The sequence below is a fragment of the Suncus etruscus genome, chromosome 8 (assembly GCF_024139225.1).
Source record: "Suncus etruscus isolate mSunEtr1 chromosome 8, mSunEtr1.pri.cur, whole genome shotgun sequence".
Classification (NCBI taxonomy): Eukaryota; Metazoa; Chordata; class Mammalia; order Eulipotyphla; family Soricidae; genus Suncus; species Suncus etruscus.
The window spans coordinates 110,178,475-110,196,414 of NC_064855.1; the positions used below are offsets into that span (position 1 = coordinate 110,178,475).

Here is a 17,940-nt window from a genome sequence, read left to right on the forward strand (position 1 = left end):
ACGATGTTCATCACGCCATCTAATTAATCCTAATTAGTCTACCAAAATTACTCTCACTTTGATTAAGAACCATTTTTCTCCCCCTCCTGCATTTTTGTCACTCAGACTCACACTCTCTGCTTTTCAACCCCTCAGGTACTCCAAAGATGGAACAGGGGTCCCTCTTATAGGAACTTTGGCAGAACGTAAGTATCTTCTGGCTGTTTTTTTTTTAAGTTTACTTTATTTAAAGAACATGCATCATCACATAATTGACATAGCTGACTGTAATAAATTTGTTTCAAGATAAGTGAGAGCAAAAGTATTTAAAAAAAAAAAAAGAAAACAGAAAAGGAAGGGAAGAAAAAAATTAAAAAAAATACAGCGACAGGAAAAAAGTTTGTGAAAATTATCGTATCTCCAATGAGGTCATAGAGACATTGGCCTACAGTTTAGTGAGCTCTCATTGCTAGCTGACCATTCTGTTATTTCATTTATTGTCGAACATTCAGTGACCTCAGCTATACGTTGTCATCTAAACAGGTGTGTTCCTATGGCGATGACCACATCAAACATTTGCAGCCACGTGACCCGGGAATTCAAAGCATTATTGCTGCTGTGGCTTTTGTAGGACATATTCTCAGCTTCTAGGTAGTAAGAGAATGAGGGTGAGGGTGCGCACACTCACTCTAAGAAAATCCTGGCTCTGTCAGCCCAAATACCAGCACACCTGAAGTTTGGTCAGATTGGGATCTCTGCAGAAAGTCGTAGAGGAATAGTGAAGCAGGGCCATAAGCAAAAAGGTGATTCTGGGTGACGGATACAGCAGGTGTGGCTTTGGCTGGGTGGGGGCTTTGCTCTCCTTCTCCTCCTGAGATGGCCAGCTTTCAGCTGAATGGCTGGCATACCCATGATTTTTCACAGCTTGGTTTACATCTCTTTCAAGAAAGAGTGAGTCTATGGAGCTGGCCAGGTGTAAACATCTTGGCTTTTTTTTATGTAGACTTGTTCTCTACTTCTTGTTTGTTTTCATGAATTATTTTTTTGTCACGATGCAGAGATTCCATGCAAGCTTAGTTAAGATTCATCGATGAAAACAAGGATCAGATTTAGTTCCCACATGTCCTGTTAATTCTCTTCTTAGATAATGACTCTGGCTCTTCATTGAGTTTAGAGCATGTTTATATGGATTTTTCTTTTTTTTTGTTTTTTTGTTTTTTTGGGCCACACCCGTTTGACACTCAGGGGTTACTCCTGGCTATGTGCTCAGAAATCGCCCCTGGCTTGGGGGGACCATATGGGACGCCAGGGGATCGAACCGCAGTCCTTCCTTGGCTAGCGCTTGCAAGGCAGACACCTTACCTCCAGCGCCACCTACCCGGCCCTATATGGATTTTTCTCATTCACGTTCTTTAAAAACATATGGAGATGAAGGTATACTTACCCTGATTTTGTAACTGAGGACTCTGGACTCAGTGGCATAAAGTACATTCCCAAATGTCACTCAACCACGGCAGGATAGACCCAAAACTCAAACCAAAGTTTTCTGACCAGGGGGGCCAAAGTAATAGTATTGCAGGGAGAGCATTTGCCTTGTATGCAGCCGACCCCAGTTTGAGTCTTGATATCCCATATGGTCCCCCGAGCTTGTCAGGAGTGATTTCTGAGCGCAGACCAGGAGTAATGCTTGAATATCACAAGTGTGGCTCAAAAACAACCTCCCCCCTTCCAAAAAAAAAAAAAAACCCTAAGCGTCACTAGCTGTGCCCCCCCGAAAAAAGACACTAGATAATCATATATTTTAAAAACAGGTAACTATTGATTTGTATTAATCATCATCATCACAATCATCATTTTTTTTTTTTTTTGGTTTTTGGGCCACAACCGTTTGACGCTCAGGAGTTATTCCTGGCTATGCGCTCAGAAATCGCCCCTGGCTTGGGGGGACCATATGGGACGCCGGGGGATCGAACCACGGTCCATCCTACGCTAGTGCTTGCAAGGCAGACACCTTACCTCTAGCGCCACCTTCCCGGCCCCACAATCATCATTTTTATCATCTTGGTTTGGGGGCCATACCTAGTGGTCCTCTGGCTTACTCCTGGCTCTGTGCTCAGGGATGATTCCTGGTAGATTCCAGGGACGATAGATGAGATGCTGGGAGTCAAATCCGGGTCAGCCATGTGCCAGGCAAGCACCCTATCCGTGGTACTGCCTCTCTGGCCCTACGCCCAGTAAATGTTGACTGCTAAAATAACTATGCATGGGATTTGACTTCTCTGTGGATTGTTTTAGGATTGAACAGCCAAGGACTTGAGGGTGGGTCTGCATTTTCCTTTCCTGCAGTGTGCGTGGTGACCACCTGGTGGCGCATCGCACTAATGCATGGAGTGGTCCTTCTGCAGGAAGGCTTCGCACTCTAGTGGGACAATATGCATTTGATTGTCATTCAAGTTCTTACTAGTAGTTCGAGGAAATACTCATCACGATATAATCCCGCCAGTTAAAAAATATTTTAGCAATCCAGAAAAGATGGCACTTGTATTCTCCACATGGCAGAAATTATATTAATTTTATTCTTTTTTTTAAATATCTTTGACCACTGGAACTTCCTTTCTTTTTTAGTATTATTTTTTAATAATATCTTTATATAAACACCATGATTACAAACATGATTGTAGTTGGGTTTCAGTCATAAAAAGAACATTCCCCCCCTTTTCACCAGTGCAACATTCCTACTACCAATGCCCCCATCTTCCTCCTTCTCCACCCCTGCCTGTATTCGAGACAGGCATTCTACTTCTCTCACTCATTAACATTGTTATGGTAGTTGTTAGTGTAGTTATTTCTCTAGCTGCACTCACTTACTCTTTGATTTCTTTTTCTTAATCAGCAGTGAATTTTTAGAATAGGATTATGGAAAAGCTAAGAAGCACACCAAGAGCTTTAAGGCTGTCAAAATAAGCATAGTCTGTGGGATGTAGCTACTCATTTTTATTTTATTTATTTATTTATTTTTAAATAGGAGTGCTGCAGTTGTTAACTCTTTCCATTGATGTTATAAATTTCCTGGCCAAAAAATGACTCTTTAGAGTACTTGGACACGAATATATTCCTGGTTTCCATCAGCTTCTCTTCGAAGATGCCCTTCTTGAAAAAGATGCAGGGTCTTCATCCCAATGGGCCACACGCTCTGTCTTGTGCAAACGCGGTTCACTCTGCTTTACATTCGTTCCCCACTAGTTTTTGACATCGCTTCCCAAATCCAGATGTTGTATCTCCTTCTGAGTCTGTGCGTGGGCTGGACCATCGTCCGGATGAAGAAGTCTCAGAGCAGACCCCTCCAGTGGGACTCGACGCCCGCCTCCACTGGCATTGCCGTGTTCATCGTCATCACGCAGGTAGGTACAGGGGGATGCACGGGGTGGAGGGATACCTTCCCCTCTGCAGTCCGTCTTCAGAAATGTGAATGAATGGGCCTTGTTTCAGCATCGCCATTTGGAACTCTTATGGCACTTGTGCTCGTTTATTTTATTTATTTATTTATTTGATTATTGGGCCATACCCAGTGTTGCTCAGGGGTTACTCCTGGCTCTGCACTCAGAAATTATTCCTGGCTTGGGGGACCATATGGGACTCCAGGGATCGAACACAGGTCCATCCTGGGTTAGCTGCGTGCAAGGCAAACCACCCTACTACTGTGCTATTGCACTGCATGGGCCCCAGCACTTGTGCTGTTTTAAAATATGAGCACCAAGAGTGACAGATCAAATAAGTCATAGACTTCTGAGTGCCAGTCTATATGGATGGTAGAATTATACTGTATTTTTATCCAACGTTGTTACTTTCTATCAACTTACTTAGGTACAGTGTGTTTAATTTGAGGCTAGAGTCTCATTTCCTCCCTAATAGCCTTTTCCCCTATTTTCTAACAGATAGATAGTAAGTACTTTGCATTCAATCAGCAAATCTGAGATTCATCTATAAACAAGGTTCTTTAGGTCCATTTCTACTACTTTGTATATAAAAGAAGTCAACTGAATAGATGGATTTTTTTTAAAGGAATGAAGTGAAAAAGAATAGTAGGTTGTTTTTAAAGCAAATGCAAATTGCTTTTAAAAGCAATTGATTTTGGTCTTTTAGAAATAGTAATACTGCTGGCACTACTCTAAGATTTCCATATGCCTATAGGCAGTTAATTTAAAAGAATTAAAAATTCTAGAGAGGTATCACAATTTTATGCTGAGTTTGTGACCATTATTGCTATACATGAAAATGGAATGGACATACATATAATCTCTAGGGATGGCATTAAATGTAAAATTTAATGCATTACATAAAATGTAAAATTTATTCGTGAAGGGTAAGACCTGTACTTTTTTCATCCTATACATCTAGTATTTCTTTAGAACAATAGATGCTGAATGAAATAGGTATGAGCTGAAATTGGGTAAGTTGTAAAGAAGTCATAACTCCAGTAGTGATTTTTGAGAAAGGAGATAATGCCAGGCGGAAGGACTCCTGAGGAAACTCAGACTGATTCAAGTAAGGTCAGGTTTCTGGTCACTAATGATTTTGATCCAGGACATTTGAAGAGTAGTGTTAAATTCTCATTTCTCAATAACTTTGATAGAATGGAATTTTTATTCTCATAAACAAATACAAATTGAGGCTTGAATGTGAATATACTGGAGTTTATGTGACTATACTGAAGACTAGAACAACCCTGATTAGGCAGATAGCAAGAGACTCCATAATGCATGCATACCTAAGGTCCATGAATCACAGAATAGTGTTGACATGTATGACAGTTGAGAAGTTTGAATATGGAAAACTATAAATCATGGGGAATGGAAGAGGCTAAGGTCTTTTTTTTTTTTTTTAGCTTTATTGGGGGTAAAATTGACAAATAGCAATTGCACATTTTAAGTCCACATTTAAGCTTATATTTTAACTCTACAGCCTTAGGGTTGTTTTTCATTTGGATTTTTTTTAAACTGGTTTTGGGTCATACCCAGGGCTCAGTCACTCCTGGCTAGGCAGAAGGGACCCTACAGAATAGAGGGGATTGAACTTGGGTTGACTTCCATGAAAGGTAAGTTCGCTGTGGTCCCAGTGTAGGCAATCTGAGAAAAAGGACAGAACAATGTTGCTGTGAACCCAGAAAGCCCAAGAATCTCAACTGAGTCACTTGGATTTCTGTCCAGATTCTTCTAGAAGATGCTGGAAGCTCAATTCTGAGGGCTGAGTTGGCAAATGAAAGCTGTTCAAAGGGCTCTTGGCCTGTGATGGTGAAAACATTTTAGTCATCTCAGAATATTTGGTAAAGGTGCAAGGACAGTGAGCTTTGGTTTTCAGCAAGCTGAGCAACTTCAGGAAGAACTTACTGGTATACTGTTTATTCAGTAAAGAGAGATGGATCACAGTTGAGGATCTGAGGCACTGAGCTGTGGCTGGGGTGTGTTTTAGTGGGCCTTAAAAACTGTTAGCTGGTTACCACGGCTAAAGAGTCGGGTCTGAAACCAGCTATTCTGGGGTGTTCACTTCTTGATTAAAGACACTGGATATTTGAAAGTCACTGAAATCATGAGTTTCCCTGTGTAGCTCGAAAATGTTGAATAAGATGATTAGAAGGAAGGTTATTATTATTATTTTTCTTTTTTTCTTTTTTTGGTTTTGGGCCACAACCGGTAGTGCTCAGGGGTTACTTCTGTCTCTGCACTCTGCACTCAGAAATCTCACCTGGCAGGCTCATATGGGATGCCGGGGATTGAACCCGGGTTCATCCTAGGTTGTTTACATGCAAGGCAAACAGCCTACCATGGTGCTATCACTCCAGCCCCAAGAAGGAAGTTTTAAATTTAGGCTTTTAAATGTCTTAAAAATATTTTTAACTGTTCTTTTAAATATTTTTAAAATAATTTTTACTTTTTTTTTTTTTTTTTTTTTTTTTTTTTTTAGTTTTTGGGTCACACCCGGCAGTGCTCAGGGGTTATTCCTGACTGTCTTCTCAGAAATAGCTCCTGGCAGGCACGGGGGACCATATGGGACACCGGGATTCGAACCAACCACCTTTGGTCCTGGATTGGCTGCTTGCAAGGCAAACGCCGCTGTGCCATCTCTCCGGGCCCTAATTTTTACTCTTTGATTTAATGATACAATATTTTATTTTGGTTCTGTTTTTTTTTTTCAGCAGACCCAGGTCATATTCCTGTTTTGTGTGTGTGTGTGTGTGTGTGTGTGTGTGTGTGTGTGTGTGTGTGTGTGTGAGCAGACCCAGGTCATATTTCTGTTTTTATACTCAGGAATGACCCCTGGTGGGGTCCAAGGTCCTGTGGATTGAAACCCAGTTAACCAGTTGCAAGACTAGTGTCTTATTCTCTGTACTTGTTCTTTGATATAACATTTTGGACAATATAATCTTAACCTTTTTTGACTTGTTTTTGTCCTTAGACATGTTTTCCTTGAGTCATGCTCATTCCTTTGATATTTTATTAACAGTTTTGTTGGATGGTCTTATGTAATTATACTGCTGTTACTAATGATGATGAACATGATGATGATAAGCCCTTTCTGTAGCTTACGGTTTCCTTCATGACTTAAGAAAAATCCTTGTGTCCTGTTCATGAACAATTTTTCTATGAATCATAGATGATGAACCATAGATCCTTTGAGCGGAGTCTATATTCTTTTTCAGGGCATGACCTACTGAACTTTACCAAGGGGCTGTGGTGAGAGGCTGGACGGGGGGACCATGAGGCATTGTTGTTGACACTGTTGTTGTGTGGAACAGGAACTTTTCATCTGAGAAAATGTTGTTTGCTGTTGCCTACAGTATTGGCGATCCTGGAGTCTAAGGAAAAATAAGGAAAGTGGGCAAGAGTTGAGGAAAGTATTGCATTATAGAAAGATTGAGTGTTGGTAATCTCCTTCCTAAATAAAATAATTTTTTCAGAGTATTTTGCTACTTTGGGAGCAGTTCGAAGAATCCAGCCCTCACAGTTACCATTCTCACCACCTCGCCAGGATACTTCTCATCATTTTACGAGTTAGTCTCGCCTTCTCCTTTGGCTGCGGCCTATACCAGATCATCTCTGTGGAGAGAAGTACTCTGAAACGGGAGTTTTACATCACCTTTGCCAAAGTATGGATTTGGGGAAAGAATGGTATGGTTGGTGGGTTGGTTGGTTGGTGGGTTGGTTGGTTGGTTGGTTGTCATATCCAGTGTACTCACTGAGAACAGTTTCTTGTTTGCTACTGTTGGAGCATAAAAATGCGCCCTCAATTTACCCAACACCTTTCTTCATTTATTTCAGGGGTGTATCTTGTGGTTTTTATGCCACCCGGGTCTTGCTTGCATATCTGTGGTTTTTAGTGACTACCAAAGAGATAAGGTAAGTAATAGACACGGTCTAAAGAGTTTTCTAGGGGTTAGGGAGATAGTCTAAAGGGTGAAGTGAACCCTGTACCCTCTTATCCCCCTATATTTGGAGAGGCCTTTATTTTGAAAGAATGTCTTCTTGTGATCTTTATTGGGAATTTCTAGTTTGGGAAGCACACACTGTATTGCTGAGGGCCCATTCCTATTTCCATTGTTGTCTGGGATGGAACCAGCAGAACTTACACTATAGCCCAGAGAACTGTCTCCTGGCCCTGTTGGAAAATGAAGTGACTGTCCCAAAGGCCTGTTGGTCCACTTGATAGTTTTCATTTAATTCTATTCTGTTATTTTTGTTTTATGGGGGCACCACACCCAGTGCTCCTCAGGGGTTACTCCTTACTCCATGCTCAAGTATCTCTCCTAAACTCAAGGGGTGCCATATTGTGTTCCAATGATCCAACCTGGGTCGGCCCCATGCAAGGTAAATGCCCTACCTGCTGTGCTATCACTCCGACTCCTCTTAGAGGAATTTTAAAAGCTTTGAACTGTTACAGCTCTAGTTATTATTAGTGCACACATATCAAACATGTACATAGCATACACATATCATACATGTACATAGGTATATAGCATTTTAGATAGATTCTTAATAGATGGGATGGATTTTCCCACCTCTCCCTACAGCTAACCCCTTTCCTTTGTTCTCTTGGCAGTTTATCACAATGGGCGTCATCCTCTGCCAGTCTGTCTCCATGGTCATTCTCTATAGACTCTTCCTGTCTCACAGTCTGTACTGGGAAGTTTCCTCGCTCTCCTCTGTAACGCTGCCCCTGACCATCTCGTCCGGACACAAAAGTCGACCTCACTTCTAAGGCTTCAGTCTCATGAAAAAGAAAGGCCAGTTGATCATGCAGTGATCCAAATACAGAAGCATCCAAATCCAGTGACATTTTTTTTCATACTTTTGCTATGAAAAACTGAACCAAGAAAAGAGAGTGTGTTATTTATATGACTGCATTTAAGCAGTGCCAAAGCTGGGGAGGGGGGGGGGGCAGCGGGGAGGGAAAGGTAAGAAAATAAATGTTTTGAAATCTGTTTAATAAACTTTTGCGAAAGTGTTGTTAAAAGGTGACTTATGTATTGCCATATGGAAATAAAGATGAAGGAGATGATATATTTTAGTAAGAGGTTCACCACTTCTTTTTGTTGTGCTTCATCTCATATCTATAGGGGTCTCAGGTTGGATAGTCTTATAAAAAGTAATCAGTTGGGGAGGTCAAGAGCAATAGCACAGCAGTAGGGCGCTTGCCTTGCACACGGCTGATCTGGGATGGACTGGGGTTCAACTCCAGGTATCCCCTATGGTCCCCCTAGCCTGCCAGGAGCGATTTCTGAGTGCAGAGTCAGGAGAACCATCACATGCCTGGTGTGGCCCAAAAAACGAAAAGAAAAAAAAAGAAATTGCACATTTTAAGTCTATAGCCTTCAGGATGTTTTTTCATTTCGATGTGTGTGTGTGTGTATGTGTGTGTGGTTTTCGCTCATACCGAGTGTGTGTGTATGTGTGTGTATATGTTTTCATTTGGACATGTGCATGTGTATGTGTGTGTGCGCACACGCATGTGTGTGTGTGTGTGTGTGTGTGTGTGTGTGTGTGTGTGTGTGTGTGTGGTTTTCGCTCATATCCAGTAGTGCTCAGTGTTCACTCCTGGCTCACTTCAAAGATCACTCACTCACTCCTGGCAGGGTTCAAAGGATCCTACGGGATGCTGGGGATTGAACTTGGGTTGACTCCCCTGCAAGACAAGCTCCCTACCTGCTGTGTTATTGCTGTGGTCCCAGCATAAGCGAGCGATCTGAGAAAGAGGACAGAACAAAGTTAATTGGAATTCAGAAAGTCCAAAAATCAGAATTGAGTCACTTGTGTTTCTGTCCAGACTCTTCTTCCGAAAGATGCTCAGTTCTGAGGGCTGAGTTGGCAAATGAAAACTATTCAAAGAACTCTCTTGGCCTGTGATGGTAAAAACATTCTGATCATCTCAGAAAATTTGGTAAAGGTGCAAGGATCATGAGCTTTGGTTTTCAACAAGCTGAGCAGCTTTAGGAGGAACTGGCTGGTTTACTGTTAATTCAGTCAAGAGAGAAGGGTCACGGACAAATCTGAGACCTAGAGCTCTGTCTGGCGTATGTATTTGTGGGTCTTAAAAACTGTTACCTGATTACCATGGCCAAAGAGTTCAGTCTGAAACCAGCTATTCTGGAGTGTTCACTTTGTTATTAAAGACACAGGATATTTGAAAGTCATTGTAATCATGAGGTTCCCTGCACAGGGCAGTTGATTTCCTTCAAAAATGTTGAAAAAGAAGATGGATTTAGAAGGAAGTTTTTAATTTAGGATCTTACCCTTTTTTTTTTTTAAATTTTATTGCTCAGTCATAAAAATAACATCCCCCTTCACCTGTGCAACATTCCCACCACCAGTGCCCCCATCTTCTTCCTTCACCCCTTGCCTTTATTTGAGACAGGTATTGTACTCCTCACACTCATTACTATTGTTATGATAGTTTTTCATGTAGTTATTTCTCTAACTGCATTTACCACCCTTTGTGGTAAGCTTCATATAATGAGCCGGCCCTTTAAGTCCTCATCTCTATTATCTGTGGGTATTCTTACAATAATGTCTATTATTTTTTTAAACACATAAATGGATGAGACTCTTCTGTGTCTCCCTCTGACTTATTTCACACAGCCTACTAATTTCCATGTCCATCCATGTATAAGAAAATTTTATGACTTCATCTTCTGAAAGCTGCATAGTATTCCATTATGTAGATGTACCACAATTTCTTTAGCTATTTATCTGTTGTCAGTCATCTTGGTGGTTTTCAGATTCGGGCCACAGTCAATAGCGATGCAATGAATATAGGTGTGAAGAAGGTATTTATGTATTATGCTTTTGGTTTCCTAGGGCATATCCCTAGGAATGATATAGCTGGATCATATGATAGCTCAATGTCCAGTTTTTTGAGGAACTTCCATATTGTTTTTCATAAAGGCAGGACTAGACAGCATTCCCAACCATCAGTAAATGAGAGTTCATTTCTCCACATGCCCCTGCCAGCACTGAATGTTCTTATTCTATTCTTTTGATGTGTGCCAGTCTGTTGCATACGATGGTACCTCTTGTTATTTTAATTTTAGTATGTGTGCTGCCAAAGTGAGCACTGTTATTTTAATTTTAATTTAAAACTTTAATTTAAATTTAATTTAAAACTTTAATTTAAATTAATTAATTAATTAATTAAATTAAAATTTTAATTAAAAATAAATTTTATTTTAATTTAATTATGATTATTGATGTGGAGAACTTTTTTCTGTGTCTTTTGGCCAATTGTAGTTCATCTACAATTGTCTGTTCATCTCCATTTTTTGATAGGGTTAGATTTTTTTTTCTTAGGTTCTATCAGTACCTTTTATATCTTAGATATTAGCTCCTTATCTGATGGGTATTGGGTAAATAGTTTCTCCCATTCTGTGGATAGCCTTTGTGTCTTAGTCTTTCCTTTGAGGTTCAAAAGCTTCTCATCGTAATATACTGCCACTGGTTTATCTCTACTTCCATTTGTTTGAGAGTGATATTTCCTCCTTGAAGATGGATGCCTTTAGTCTCAATGTCCTGGAGTATTTTACCTACATGTTGTTCTGTACACCTTATGGATTCAGGTCTGATATCAGGGTCTTTAATCTATTTGGATTTGCTCTTTGGGCATGGTACTAGATGGAGTTCTAAGTTCACTTTTTTGCAAGTGGCTGACTAGTTATCCCAACAGCTCTTGTTGAAGAGGCTTTCCTTGCTCCATTTTGCATTTCTTATCCCTTTATCAAAGATTAATTGGTTATATGTCTGGGGAACATTCTCTGAATACTCAAGTCTATTCGATTGATCTGAGGGTCTGCCTTTATTCCAATACCATGCTGTCTTAATGACTATTGCTTTGTAATACAATTTAAAGTTGGGGTAAGTGATGCCACTCATATTCTTTTTTCCTAAGGATTGCTCTAGCTATTCATGGGTGTTGTTCCAAGAGAATTTCTGGAGTATTTGATCCACTTCTTTGAAGAATGTCTTGGGTATCCTTAGAGGAATTGCTTTAAATCTGTATAATGCTTTGTGAAGTATTGCCATTGTAATGATGTTATTCCTTGTAATCCATGAGCAGAGTATGTGTCTCCATTTCCTTATGTCCTCTTTTATTTCTTGAGGCAGGGTTTTGGGTTTTGTAGTTTTCTTTGTATAGGTTCTTCACCACTTTAACTAAGTTGACTCCAAGGTAATTGAGTTTGTGTGTCACTAATGTAAATGGGATTGTTTATTTAATGTCATTTCTTCTCTATCATTATTGCTGTATAAGAAGGCCATTGATTTTTGCATGTTAATTTTTTAGCTTGTTACTTTGCTATACGTATGTATTGTTTCTAGAAGCTTTTTGGTCTTCAGGGTTTTCTAAATATAGTATGTCATCTGCAAACAGTGAGAGCTTCATTTCTTAGTTTTCTACCTGCATTCCCTTGATATCTTTTTCTTGCCTAATTGCTGTGAGAAGAACTTCCAGTACTATGACCAATAGGAGTGATGAGAGAAGGCAACCTTGCCTGTTATTTTTTTAACTCTTTGATTTCATGAAACAATGTGTGTGTGTGTGTGTGTGTGTGTGTGTGTGTGTGTGTGTGTGTACGTGTTTAGGCCATACTCAGCAGACTCAGTTCATATTCCTATTTTTACACTCAAGTATCAACCGTGGTTAGGTACAGGGTCCTAGGGATAGAAACTCAGATGAGCAGGTACAAGGCTAGTGTCTTACCCTCTGTACTTTTTCTTTGGTCTCTGATATAACATTTTGGGCAATACAATCTTAACCCCTTTTGACGTTTTTGTCCTTAGAGATGTTTTCCTCGAGTCATGATCATTCTTTCAATATTTTATCAACATTATTTGAATAGTCTCACTTAATTATACTACTAGTACTGATGATAAGCTCTTTCTGTAGCTTATGGTGACCTTTATGACTTTGGAGAAGTCTTGTGACCTCTTCATGAGCAATGTTTCTATGAGTCATGGATGATGAGTCATAGAACCTTTCAGGGGAGTCTCCATACTGTTTCAGGGCATGGCCTACTGGATTTTGCTAAGGTGGGTGGTGGGGAGTTTGGGGGGACCGTGAGGCATTGATGGAGGCATCCTGACACTGCTTTTGTGTGTAGAACAGGAACTTTGCGTCTGAGATGTTGTTCACTGTTGCCTACAGTATTGGAGATTCTAAAACCTACGGAAAAATGAGAAGAGGTGGCAAGAGTTAAGGAAAGTACTAGATTTCCTGGTGGGGTGTTTTTGATCCCCCCACTAAATGAAATTTTATTTTCCAGAGTAATTTGCTACTTTGGGAGCTGATCGAAGATGCCAGCCCTCACTGTTACCATTCCCACCACCTCGCCATTGGTATCATATTTTTTTCTTTCAAACTTACTCTTGGGAAAGAGACTATATTTCCATGGTTCTAGGTAAAACAGACAGAAATCAAGATGTCCCATGAGTGGGATATTAAGAAGTTTCTCACTCTGGGCTTGAGAGACAGCTGAGGGGGGTTGTAGTGGGTATCTGGCACAAGGAGCCTGGGGGGGGGGGGTGTCAATATTTAATCCTGCAGGCTTTCACAGGCATCTACTGGGCAGAGCTCTGGTGAATGCCAGAACCTCTGGGACTGGTTCAAGAAGAAAATATACCAAAATTTCTCATTCTTTATGCTTGGTTCAATTTTTTTAGTAGACTAACCAAGTGGGTAATCACCATTTTATTTGTAATCGAAATATGTGTATATTATTTCAGTTTAAAAAAAGTGGGGCCCCACAGTGTGATCAATATAGAATCAGTCTGCTGCCTGGAATCCCACCCAGGCTGCTTCCATCCATGCTGGCTCACTGGCCCTTCAGCTATTTTCTCAGCCCCATCACTTCTTTGTCCGTCCGGCAGTAATTATGCACTTGTATTCCTTTTTATCATCTTCATTTTTCAGCCATATTTCAGATCAGTACCTTACCTTTTAGACATCCTTGATTTGTTCTAATTTTGCCTTTGTCGCTTATGAAATGTAAGTGATTGACCACTATGAAAAAATTTTAAGCACTGAGACAAGATGCATCCATTTTATGATTTTAAAAGATGCCATCAAAGCAACAGCAGACATATATTCGTGAGTTAATAGAAATTAACCACCAAATCACAAATGTGTTTTTCCAAGACTTCTTCCCTTTCAAAGAGCAGTTTTGTGTCTGCTACTGTTGGAGAATGCACCCCTAACTTACCTGACTCCTTTTGCATTTGTTTCAGGGGTGCATCTTGTGGTTTTGTGCTACCCGAATCTTCCTTGCATATCTGTGGTTTTCACTGAGTACCAAAGGGATTAGGTAAGTAATTGATATGGTCCAAAGAGTTTTTGAGGAGCTGGGGATATAGTCCAAAGGGTAAGCCCTACATTCTCTTATCCCCCTATCACTGGAGAGGCTCCTCTTTTGAAAGAATGTCTTCTTGTCATCTTTGTTGAGGAGTGTAGTTTGGGGAACACACCCAGTATTGCTGAGAGACCATTCCCAGTCTCATTGGTTTTTGGGATAAAACGGCCAGAGCATGCACTGCAACTCAGAGAGCTATTTCCTGGACCTGTTGGGAAATGAAGTGAATGTCCCAAAGTTGAATTCCTGCAAAAATGTTGAAGAAGAAGATCGATTTAGAAGAAAGTTCTTAATTTAGGCTTTTAACTACCCCCTCCTTTTTTAAATTTTCACTCTTGAATTTAATGCTACAATATTTTATGTTATTTTTTTTTTTGGTGTAGGTTATACCCAGCAGGCCCAGGTCATATTCCTGTGTTCACACTAAGGAATCATTCCTTTTGGGTCCAGGTTCCTGTGGATCGAAACCCTGTTTACTGGGTCCAAGGTTAGTGTCCTATCCTCTCTACTTTTTCTTTGGCCTCTGATAAAACATTTTTGATAAATATAATCTTAACCCTTTTTGACTTGTTTTTTTTTTTCTCCTTAGAGATGTTTTCCTCGAGTCATGCTCATTCTTTCCATACTTCATCAACATTTATTTTGCATGGTCTTATTTAAATATATTATTGATACTGATATGATAATGATGAACATCATGATGATAATCCCTTTCTCTAACTTAAGGTGAGCATGACTTAGCAAAAGTCCTTGTGTCCTATTCATGAACAATTTTTCTATGAATCATAGGTGATGAATCATAGAACCTTTTAGGGGAGTCTACATACTATTTCAGGGCATGGCCTACTAAGCATTGTCAAGGGAGATGATGGGGGACAGGAGGGCAACATGAGGCATTGGTGAAGGGACCCTGACACTGCTGTTGTGTGTGGAGCAGGAACTTTGTGTCTGAGAAGATGTTGTTGACTGTTGCCTACAGTATTGGAGATCCTAAAGCCTACGGAAAATGAGAAGAGATGGCAAGAGTTAAGGAAAGTACTGGATTTCTTGGTGGGGTTTTTTGATCTCCCCACTACATGAAATATTGATGGGTTTTGTTTTTTTTTTTTCAGAGTATTTTGCTACTTTGGGAGCAGTTTGAAGATGCCAGCCCTCACAGTTACCATTTCCACCACCTCGCCAGGATCCTGCTCATCATTTTATGAGTTAGCCTCGCCTTCTCCTTCAGCTGCGGCCTGTACCAGATCATCTCAGCAGAGAGAGGGACTTTGAAATGGGAGTTTTACATGCCTTTGCCAAAATATGGATTTAGGAAGAAAATGGTTTGGTAGGTTGGTTGATTGGTTGGCTGTGGTTGGTTGGTTTGAATCATAACCAGTATGCTCATTGTCATAGTGGTTTCTTCTCCAGAAAAATTTAACAGATAGTTATTTCTGTTTTTTTTTCCTGTATTTTTAAACAAATATTTGCATGCATGATTCAGGATTTAAAAAAAATAAAAACTTCTTGGGGCCATAGAGATAGCATGGAGGTAAGGCTTTTGCCTTGCATGCAGAAGGATGGTGGTTTGAATCCTGGCATCCCATATGGTCCCCTGAAACTGCCAGTAGCGATTTCTGAGGCCAGAACCAGTAGTAAACCCTGAGTGCTGCTGGGTGTGACCCCAAAACCAAAACCAAAACAAAACAAAACAAAAAAAGCCTCCACAATTTCTTGGGCTTTACTTTTATTCCCAATATATCATGTCAATGATGACATTATTTTATTTTCTTTCAGATTTAATCTTGGAAAAGAGACTATATTTCTATGGCTCTACATAAAAAAAGGGAAATCAAGATCTTAATTTAGTATATATAATGCTGAAAGTTTTTCACTCTAAGTTTGAGATACAGCTCGGGGTGGGGGTGGGGGGCTTGTAGTGAGTGTCTGGCACAAAGGGATGTCAATCCCCAATCCTGTACTCTTCCTCAGGCACCCACCTGGCATAACTGTGGTAAGCCACAGAACATCTGTGAGTGGCTCAAGAACCAAATAAACCAAAAAATTCTCATTCTCTGTGGCCAGAGAGATAGCATGGAGGTAAAGTGTTTGCCTTGCATGCAGAAGGATGGTGGTTTGAATGCCAGCATTCCATATGGTCCCCCCCCCGTGCCTGCCAGGGGTGATTTCTGAGCGTGGAGCCAGGAATAACCCCTGAGCACTGCCAGGTGTAACCCAAAACAAAACAACAGCAACAAAAATTTCTCATTCCCCATGCTCAGTACTATTCTCCAGTGGACTAACTATATGAGTTACCCCCCCATTGCACTAGTAATCTCAATATTTTTGTATTCTTCAATTAAAAAAATTGGTGTTCAAATTTTTTTTATGCTAAACCAGGGATTACTCCTTGTTCTGCACTTAGTAATTATTTACTCCTGGGGCTACAGCAGTAGGGCTATTCCCTTGCACGCAGCTGACCCAGGACGGACCGAGGTTCGATCCTCAGTCATCCCATATGGTCACCCAATCCAGGAGCAATTTCTGAATGCATAGTCAGGAGTAACCTCTGAGCATCACCGAGTGTGGCCCAAAAATAAAAATAAAAAAAAGAATTATTTACGCCTGACAGTGCTCAGGGGACCATCTGGGATGCCCGAGATTGAACTAAGGTCAGCGGCATGCAATGCAGATGCTTCACCTGCTGTGCTATCACTCTGACATCTCTTAAAGGAATTTTAAGACCTTTGAATAGTTACAGGTCTAGATATTGTTAGTGCACACATAAAATACATGTACATATGTGTATGGTATTTTAAATAGATTCTTGATATATGGGAAGTGTTCTCCCAACTTTCCCATCAGTAAACCTTTTTCCTTTGTTCTCTTAGCAGGTTATTAAAATGGGCATCATCCTCTGCCAGTCTGTCTCCATGGTCATTTTCTATAAACTTCCAGTTTCACAGTCTGTACTGGGAAGTTTCCTTGTCACATTGTCCCTGACCATCTCGTCCGGATACAAAAGTCAGCCTCACTTTTAAGGCTTCAGTCTCATGAAAAAGAAAGGCCAGTTGATCATACAGTGATCCAAATGCAGAAGCATCCAAATCCAGTGACTTTTTTTTTTTATACTTTTGCTATGAAAAACTGAACCAAGAAAGGAGAGTGTGTTATTTATATGACTGCATTTAAGCAGGCCCAAAGCTGGGGTTTGGGGGGCAGAAAAGAGGTAATAAAAGAAATGTTTTGAAATCTGCTTAATAAACTTTTGCGAAAGAGTGTTCTTAAAAGTGCATTTATTGCTATATGAAAATAAAGATGAAGGAGATAATGTATTTTAGTAAGAGGTTCACCACTTTTTTATAATGCTTCATCTCCTATCTGTAGGGGACTCAGGTTGGATAGTCTTATAAAAAGTAATCAAGGGGCAGGTGTGGGCCCAGAGAGATAGCACAGTGGTGTTTGCCTTGCAAGCAGCCGATCCAGGACCAAAGGTGGTTGGTTCGAATCCCAGTGTCCCATATGGTCCCCCGTGCCTGCCAGGAGCTATTTCTGAGCACACAGCCAGGAGTAACCCCTGAGCACCGCCGGGTCTGACCCAAAAACCAAAAAAAAAGGGGGGGGCAGGTGTGATTGCATAGCAGGAGGGCATTTGCCTTGCATGCTGCTAACCTTGGACTGGCCCAGGTTTGATTTCCCGCATCCCATATAATTCCTGGAGTCTGCCAGGAGTGATTTCTGAGCTCAGAGCCATGAGTAACTTCTAAGTGCCACTGGGTATGGCCCACAAAACAAAATAAAAATGAACAAAAATAAAGAAATTACACACTATTTTTTATTGTTATTTTTTAAACATCCCTGTAACTTTAATGTCAAGAGACCTGTTATAAGCACTCCCCAAAAGGCAATTATTTCATTCTTTCTATCATGTTACCAAAACCCAGATGATTTGACAACCTGTCAGTGCCAATCCTAGCTACATAACAGAAATAGTAACAGTGCCATGTTTTCCCTATTTCCAGTTCCCTCAGGGCAGGTTGACAAAAGATATTCATGAAAGACTAAGGTAGGTTAGCAGGGTTCTTTTGGGTGTG

General features: G+C 40.5%; 1 protein-coding gene across 2 annotated transcripts in view; it reads left to right on the top strand.

Annotated features, from left to right (window-relative positions):
- Nucleotides 1-17,036, top strand: part of GPR180 (G protein-coupled receptor 180) — a 37,221-nt gene extending 20,185 nt beyond the window's left edge. The window contains exons 5-10 of one of the 2 annotated variants that reach the window (XR_007498258.1): nucleotides 136-185; nucleotides 3,223-3,380; nucleotides 6,935-7,123; nucleotides 7,296-7,373; nucleotides 8,074-8,285; nucleotides 16,941-17,036. Coding sequence is in view for 1 of the 2 variants with exons in the window: in XM_049778706.1 (XP_049634663.1) it covers nucleotides 136-185; nucleotides 3,223-3,380; nucleotides 6,935-7,123; nucleotides 7,296-7,373; nucleotides 8,074-8,232 (634 nt within the window). In the remaining variant the exon portion in view is untranslated. Of the gene's footprint in view, nucleotides 1-135; nucleotides 186-3,222; nucleotides 3,381-6,934; nucleotides 7,124-7,295; nucleotides 7,374-8,073; nucleotides 8,393-16,940 lie in introns of those variants that run through there. The other variant, XM_049778706.1, reaches the window with a different exon arrangement.
- The last annotated feature ends 904 nt before the right edge of the window (nucleotides 17,037-17,940 follow it).